The 8,764-nt window shown below is 31.4% G+C and overlaps 1 protein-coding gene across 8 annotated transcripts in view; it reads right to left on the bottom strand.

The window, feature by feature from the left end:
• Nucleotides 1-1,607: 1,607 nt before the first annotated feature.
• LOC134685208 (serine/threonine-protein kinase BRSK2-like) overlaps nt 1,608-8,764 on the bottom strand; it is a 58,516-nt gene continuing 51,359 nt past the window's right edge. For all 8 annotated transcript variants that reach the window (XM_063544710.1, XM_063544712.1, XM_063544709.1 and 5 more), the window contains 3 exons: nt 7,561-7,738; nt 6,402-6,577; nt 1,608-5,791 (listed from right to left, as the gene is read on the bottom strand). In XM_063544710.1, the coding sequence (XP_063400780.1) occupies nt 5,672-5,791; nt 6,402-6,577; nt 7,561-7,738 (474 nt within the window). In that variant the 3' untranslated portion in view covers nt 1,608-5,671. The remainder of the gene's footprint in view (nt 5,792-6,401; nt 6,578-7,560; nt 7,739-8,764) is intronic.

Raw genomic sequence — 8,764 nt, 5'->3', positions numbered from 1 at the left:
GGTATAGTGTTGACACTAGTGATACAGCAGTTGAACTTCTTAGTCCACTCAGCATTAAGGTTGCACAACATTTAAGATGTCTTGTCTACCACAGTAGATCCCAAGACTTTAATGAGGCTAGATTGCCGAGATGCATCTAACCTTGTATACACATGTGTTAGGTTTCAAAGTTTCCTTCTGTCATGACTTGTCCTTGACCTAATTTTCATGGTTCAGTCACTGCTTAGACTATTGTAGTGTATTGCTAGTAAACTCACTTATGAGTAAAAGAATAAAAATATTTGGTATTTGACATCCGTTCCATGCAACGTCTACATTGTCAGCAGACTAGGAGATCATTTCATGGATCAGTGATCAAGGTTAAGTTCTTGTGATTAAGTCTTTATCTCTAATACTGTGGATTCATTTATTTTCGTGGGTACCAATTTTCGTGGTTTGAGGAAAACTAGCATATTCGTGGATATTTAATTTTGTGGTTTTGGCAAAGTCTACACTCATTCCTTTACAAAGTTTGTATTTCGTTGAACATTTGAATTCGTGGTTCTCCTGTACCCACGAAATCCACGAAAATTGGTATCCAACGAATATTAATGAATCCACAGTACTATAAGCAATAGGTCAACTATATTTGGTGTGTGGAAGTATTGTAAGGGGTCCATGTCAGACTGACATGTTTCCTCTGATTGAGCTTATTTATCATTGCTCAATGCTTATGTTTTTTTTTGTGATGAGGACTCATTTTCATGCCCCACCTACGATAGTAGAGGGGCATTATGTTTTCTGGTCTGTGTGTCCATTCGTCTGTCCCGCTTCAGGTTAAAGTTTTTGGTCAAGGTAGTTTTTGATGAAGTTGAAGTCCAATCAACTTCAAACTTAGTACACATATTCCCTATGATATGATCTTTCTAATTTTAATGCCAAATTAGAGTTTTTATCCCAATGTCATGGTCCATATGTCTTTCTGTGTGCCATTATCTTGTGAACTAGTTTGATATAAATATGTATTGGGTTAAGGTAATATGTCTTTCTGTGTGCCATTATCTTGTGAACTAGTTTGATATAAGTATTCAGCATGATATTCTAGTACAAAGCAGGGTCCATGATACATATCCATTTAAAACTAGTCACCGGAGGTACTAGTAAATGCCAATCCACCAGCTTCATCATGTATATATATTAGATCCATAAAAGGATTGCAACTTGACACACATCATCTGACCTTGAACTCATTGTCATTTTACATAGGTCACAAAAAAAAAATTCCTCATAACATATATTATGAATAAAATAAAAAAAGGAGAGGGTTGAAACGTGTGATACAATCATGCAGTCCTAACTTGCATGTATTTGAAAACTGATTGTCCACGAAGCTATCAATGTCTGAGGGGGGATAGGACCTTTATCGGGATTCCGGGATCGGTTGTTTTTAAGCTCAGGATTTCGGGATCCGGAAATTCTTTATTCGAATTTCGGGACCTCAGAATTCGTTATTTTAAGTCCGGGTTTTCGGGATTTCATGTTTTTTAAGCCCGGGATTTCGGGATCAGGACCCCTCCTACCCCCCCCTCATGTCTAACAATAGGGAGAAAAAAAACTAAAGAAATCACTTGTTTATACAATGTATTTATTTATGTATTTATCACTACATCCTTAATGCATACAATGACTCAGCTATCAAAGTTTAATGTAATATTACAATACTCAAAACACCTGTCCATTTCTACCAGATGGTTATTAATGAATGTAAAATTTCAACAAATCAGACAAAATATTGTTCAAGAAGAATACTGTAAATTCAGAAATTAATGCAAGGTTATTATCATTGCGAAAAATGCGACTGAGTTGTAAACCCAATAATTCAAACTCGCGATTTTGAAATATTTTATATGAATTTAACAGGATTTTTCTCAAAATCGTAAAAATTAAAATCGTGTTTGAGTCTAAAATGACAAAATCGCAATAATAAATGCACGGAATAATTTCTGAATTTACAACACATTAATACTTTGCATCAGAAGGTTTTTAATAGTTATACAAGCCTTACAGTACAATAAAAGGATTTTTGCATGAATATTGTTGAATATTATAATTATAATTATGGTCGGCAGTAAAGGTGAATATTCAAAATTGTCAACCCTTAAATGTTATTTCTCTGGGCGCACCATGAAGTGAAATAACTTTTACCCTGGACAATTTGGATATTCACAACTTTTACGGGGCAACAAGTGTTTTTTTTAATACTGAACTAAAAGCTGTGTGTCTTAAGATACATATTTAAGTGTTGCCTTGCTGTAGATATTACTAAAGTACTTCCACCAGAGAATTATGTAGTGTCTTAGAATTACTCATATCACAAAGGTGAGGGGCAAAGGTAGACTTTCTAAAAATTAAAGATGCCCTGAGAAGAACTGTTTGTTATAATATTCTAGTTTTTTTCTTGTCACTCGATAGACTTTTTACCTGAAATCTTTAACATAATTCAAATCAAAAGGCTAAAAAGGTTATTCCCAAAATAAACAAAAGGGTTATTCATGGCTGGGTGTAATGTTGTAAGGTTATTCCTCCTGCCTGGTAATTAAATCAAAATTGAATGAATTATTCCATGTGATGTGATAATGTATTACCGAATCAAATCATTTATTATATCTGTGAGGTATAATAACACCACTTGCAGAAGTAAAATTGAACTTGCGAACTCATGCAATATAAAATCTACTTGGGATATTATTCACCAATACTCATACAATAACTACTATAACATAAGTAAATAATAGGAGTAATAATCAGGTGTTCTGAGTTTTGTAGTATTAATGAAAGACCTAAGAAATACATTCTTATACATAATCATAAATGGTGTACAAAAATCTGTATATAATTCTGAAATGTTTGACATACGATTACATTAAATTCTTTAAAATCATACATTACCCCTAAGGATATTGTTAATACATGTTGTATGAATGTCTTAAAGATAGTAATTAGTTCTTTTTCTTAATGTTTTTATAAATCCACACACGTCAGGATTTTGAATGTGCAAACCAGCAAAAACTGCCAAAATTAACTCATTTTAAGATCCTGTTATCAAATATAGTTTGGCCATTAGGTATGGTCAAGTATAGGTTACATATAAAAAAAAAATTATATGAAATCATAGTGATATCACAAGTGACCTTTCAGCACTTAAAAGTCTGTATTATATAACCTGTTCAATTATCAATAAAAGTTAAATAGTTTTGAAAGGATTGAATAAGTTTTCTATTTTTTTCCAATTTCAGTAGCCAAATCCTCCTTTGCCAATCTGCTTAAGTATCAGGCCGTAGTGAAAACATGACAAACAAAATCCTGCTCAAGTTTCCATTATTTAAGGTGTTACCTAACACCTTAACTAAAATCAATTTGGCTTGTTTAATTTTCTTAAAATTTTGACCCTTTGACGAAAATATAATAAAAAAATAAAAAAATTTAACCAACCGTTTAATCAGAAAAATTACACTGGTTATATAGCAGTTTGACAGACACTAACTTTGATCATTGAGAAGCTTAATATTTCCTTAAACACACAACGTCATCAAAATGTTCTGCTGATCTTACAGAGTTATCTCCCTGTAGTGTAAGGTACCACCTTAAGTTCAGAATGTATAATGGTGCACAATATAACATTGGTTTTCTTATCCGGTTTTGGTATTACAAGATATAATTTGGTTGAAATGCACTAGAAATTAACAAACAAGGGGAATTAACTCCAAATAAATCTGCCTTCATTTAACCAAATTTCACTAGATACCTCTTGACTTACCCGACACGCAGATATAAAAGACCTACCATTTCTAACACAGGATGAGATTAACTTCAAAATAGGACAGTAAAACCATGTTTTGAAACTCTTTGAAATTCTTCTAAACTCTTCTAAAATGCCTGGTTCATACAAAGATTGGCTCTTTTAAAATACTTTTTTTAAACTAATTATGTCTTATATTATAAACAGAGGGAACACAACAGAAAGTATTATTTAACTTACCGGTGTTATATTTGAAGGTTTTGTATTCAATCAGACCAATCATTAAATATTACTTCCATCAATAAATTATACTAATTAAACAATCACACTCTTTGAAGAACTGTAAATTCAGAAATTATTGCGATGTTTTTATTAATGCCAAAATTGCGACAGGGTTAAAATCGCAATAATTCAAACTCACATTTTGAAATTTAGTATACAACTTTAATAGGATTTTTCTCAATATCGCAAAAATAAAAATCGCATATTAGTCTATAATGACAAAATCGCAATAATAAATGCACGCAATAATTTCTGAATTTACAGTAGAACAATTCAAAACATTGCTTCATCAGTGCTCTCTTATTTAAGTAAAAGAAATCACTTACTGTAATATCATAATTCATAACCTATGATTAGTGTGATTTTCAATATATTAAATGGTGTCATTTTATTAAATGGTAAATGATTAATGAAATGTAAAATATGATCTTTAGTGACCTACTTTGGTCTGTTTTATTTGATTATCACGGGTTTTATGTAATTAAGGTTTTACAAATATTATTTTTTCTCTCCATCTTGCAGTCATCAACAAGTCATGATTTTTATGTTACAATGTAAATAAGTAAACAAAATGCAGTATTATATATCACAACTCATGGTTACCCATATAACATAAAGAGGACATTACAAAGGTTTTGTCAAAATAGATACTAATGGCAATTTGATTTTAAATTATGACAAACAAAACAGTCAGCTTAAAATAATCAAAGCTAACCTGCAACGGTTTTAACAGTAATATTAAACACAACCTGAAGGAGAAGTAATGTGATAGTAAGTTTCACTCAAGAGCAAACATCATCAATTGAAAAAATAAATGATTATTCAAGCATAGTGAATTCTTTAAATTCCCACAAGTAAAGTTAACAATTAAATTGTACCAACTAAGTTCCAACAGTTTAAATTACATTACATTAAGTTAGAAAATTTCATATATCAGAAAAAAGCAACGTATTTCTTTATTAATTCACACTCATTTTACAGAAATGCCTGTAAAATTATTAAGTTATTCTGAATAGTAGTTTTTAATAGTAATTTTTCTCAACTTCAAGATACAACTTTTAATAATCTGTCCATATAAACTGGTCTGACAACGATGGTGGGGGCATAAAACACAAACTTTAAATTAATACCTTAGGAACAATCAAGTCAATTAGGGTTGAAATTAGTTTAGTGGTTTAAGATTTAGAAAATAAGTTTCTATCACTATATCTGGTTAATAAAGACAGCAATAAGGGTGCTTGCTGCAATATAATGGTGGTTTTCATATTCAGCTCTTTTTTATCTTAAATTGTATATCAATAGATATCAACATGCATATGTCATCTTCTGTGACATTTATTACAGGAGAGACCAAATATCCATTTCAAAACCTGATTTTTAGATAATATGAGTCTGTAAATATGAACTTATGAGCTTAAATATGCTATGCGTAATTTAGATTTAAATGACTTAACACTGAAGACAATATCAGTGTGCAAAGATAAATAAACGAAGTATATGATTGGTCCAGTTTACAATATTTGGATGAATATGATAACGTAATGATCCCTGTCTTACACACAACCATATACTCCATCATTTTGGCTTCAACACATATATGCATATTCTTCGTCATACTTTATCTTTACGATAATGATGATCGACTAATACTTTTTTCCCATTAGTTATCACACGGGGTACTTCTCTTCGGACTGGTGTGGGAGTTTTAGAAACTCGTAACTTCTCAAATACCTGTTAAATAAAACACAATAAAATCATCTGATAACACAATTTTAAGAAATTTTAAAAGTGTTTTAAAAATACTTGCAATTTCTTTTCAGGGTATAAAACTGAATCTTAATTACATGTGACTTTTTTCATTTGATTCAGATAGTTTTTTTGGTCCTTTTTTTCTAAAAATATATATCCTTTGTCATACGGTAGGGTGTTTTTTTGTTGGTAAAAAGGATGTAATATAGCAACTGCATACCTGTCCTTCCGAACAGGAATGTTATATACAACAACAACAAAATTCTTTTTAGGTCATATATATGACCTTTGTTATAGTCTTTTATCTTTTTAAATTTTAGTTCATTTATATGTTTTAGCGTTTAGTATGACGTCCATTTTCTTGAACTAGTACATATTTTAGTTTAAGGGCCAGCTGCAGCCCACTTCTGATAGCAGGATTTTCTCGCTGTTTTAGAGACCTATTGGTGGCTTTTGTTTTCTGCTTTTTTTTTTGGTCAGGTTGTCATCTCTTTGTCACATTCCTATTTCCGTTCTCAATTTTACTGATATCCCATCCTAAACAAACAACCTTTTTTTTTTAATCTTCATATTAATCCAAAGTAGAATATACCTCTTCATCGCCATTATCCCTAGCTGAACAGCTGTGTGTTGGAGAGAGTCCTGTTTCTGATGAATAAGAAGACGTACTATCCGTACTGACTTTTCTCTGGTTTAAAGCGTCACCTCTTGGACCTAACATTAAATTTTGTAAATGTTCACAAACTCTTCTAAATCTACGTGATGGTCCTGAAATGAATAAATGATGGAAGAAAGGGTAAGAAAGTATTTGTTTACTTGCTAGCTCTCAAAATTGGTACATTGATTCTGCTCCAGTACTTCTCTATTTTCTTTATCAACCCACTAGTTACTGTAAATTCAGAAATAATTGTGGTTTTTGATATTGTCAACTGTGTAATAGTCGCAAAATAAGATCATGCAACATTGTATAGGATACATAGAATTCGAAGTGTATATAGATTTTCCAGAAATTGCAAAAAATAAATCTCACATTTATGTTCTTTCTATAAATTTCACAATAATAAATGCACACAATTATTTCTGAATATAGTATGACTCAGACTTCTCTTGAATTGAATTTTAAATGTGAGTATTGTTATGCATTTACTTTTCTACATTGGCTAGAGGTATAGGGGGAGGGTTGAGATCTCATAATCATGTTTAACCCCGCCGAATTTTTGCGCCTGTTCCAAGTCAGGAGCCTCTGGCCTTTGTTAGTCTTGTATTTTTTTATTTTAGTTTTTTGTGTACAATTTGGTAATTAGTATGGCGTTCATAATCACTGAACTAGTATATATTTGTTTAGGGGTCAGCTGAAGGACGCCTCCAGGTGCAGAAATTTCTCGCTAAATTGAAGACCTGTTGGTGACCTTCTGCTTTTGATTTTTATATGGTCGGGTTGTTGTCTCTTTGACACATTCCCCATTTCCATTCTCAATTTTATGAATATAGTAGTTCAATTTTCAAAATTCAAAATACAAGGTTTGGCAAATATTTTAACAAAAATTCAGTTTTAAAAGTTTTAGAATCTATCATTTGATGATTATGGAAAGGTTTAGAAAAAAATTGTAGTATACCAAACATGACAATTAATCAATGTCTGATTTATCAAAAATAACTGAGTTTGAAAACCTTTCAAAATCACAAGGAATATCTAATTCAATAATCTTTCAAAGCGCTAACAAACCTTTCAAACATAAAATAAAACCCACCTGAAATAAGTGAAAAGGTCAAACAATACATGGTTCCTGTAGTGACCCCTGTTGTATGAGCTGGAGTTATGTCCACTTGGAACCGTACACTACGAGAAAACATAGATGTATTACTCGTTCTACGATACTCAGCTCTGAAAGTTGACGTGGACACAACACTGTGACTTAAATCGGAAGTCTGAAAGAAATCACTCAAATAAATAATTAACAAAGTGGTCAGTAACGACCTTACTATTGATAATAAAAGTATAATGGTATAGTCTAGTACATGTTATACAATGTTTATCTCAAAAACAAGTCTCTAGGTGATGGTAGGGTATTGTAAAATCTGTGAATAGCTTTTCTGAATTTACCTTCTTCCATGGTGCTTAAAACCATACCATAAGTCTTGTCAATTTTTTTCTGGTATAGAAAGCTCATACAACTTTTAGATTAATGCTTATATTTTTGCTGCTAGGCTTTATTTTAATTTTTACTTCTATACCTTTGGTTATTTATCTAAGCATGATTGGAAATCAGGAGAGTGGATTTGGGATATAGTTGTAGTACCTTTAACTTAAAAACTCGGGGCACTTACCAGCCATTTTGACTAGTTTTACACTAATAGGTTTGAGAGCAAACCCTAGCAAACTCTATCATTCTATAGTTTACTACAATGAAGCTTATTTTTTGTTTAATTTGATGATTGGACTCTACAGAGTATCAGTTGAGTCGTTGGTATGCCACAAAATATTGTAATAAAAAGTATTAAGCATTCGTAGATTTAAACAAAGGAGTAGGTCCAGTAAGGACTGATTTTGGCCTCAAATTTCAGTTTCATCTGACGAAAGATTTTGACCACTTTTTAATTGTCTATTTCATATGTTTCGATTAATTTATGTGAAATATTTTAACTTATTTCGTCATTAAAAACGATCCGATTCAAGCTCAAATATGAAAAATATACCAAATATGCGAAAAATGTAACTTTTCAGATGGTTTTTGTCTAAAACGAAAGTGGCTGCATCCGTGTTCATCCTCAACCTTTATATATGTTATGTATTATCATCAAATACAACTTCCATTTCAATATTTTTTATGAACACAAATGCGGCCACTTTCGTTTTACACGGAAACCGTCTAAAATTTAAGTAAAATGCTGGAATTGTTAAGATTTCAGTAATTTAGCATGACTTTATGGTGCTAGTACCCAATATATGTACAT

The sequence above is a fragment of the Mytilus trossulus genome, chromosome 9 (assembly GCF_036588685.1).
Source record: "Mytilus trossulus isolate FHL-02 chromosome 9, PNRI_Mtr1.1.1.hap1, whole genome shotgun sequence".
Classification (NCBI taxonomy): domain Eukaryota; kingdom Metazoa; phylum Mollusca; class Bivalvia; order Mytilida; family Mytilidae; genus Mytilus; species Mytilus trossulus.
Note: the sequence above shows the minus strand (reverse complement) of the source record. Positions and strands in the feature narration are given on the sequence as shown.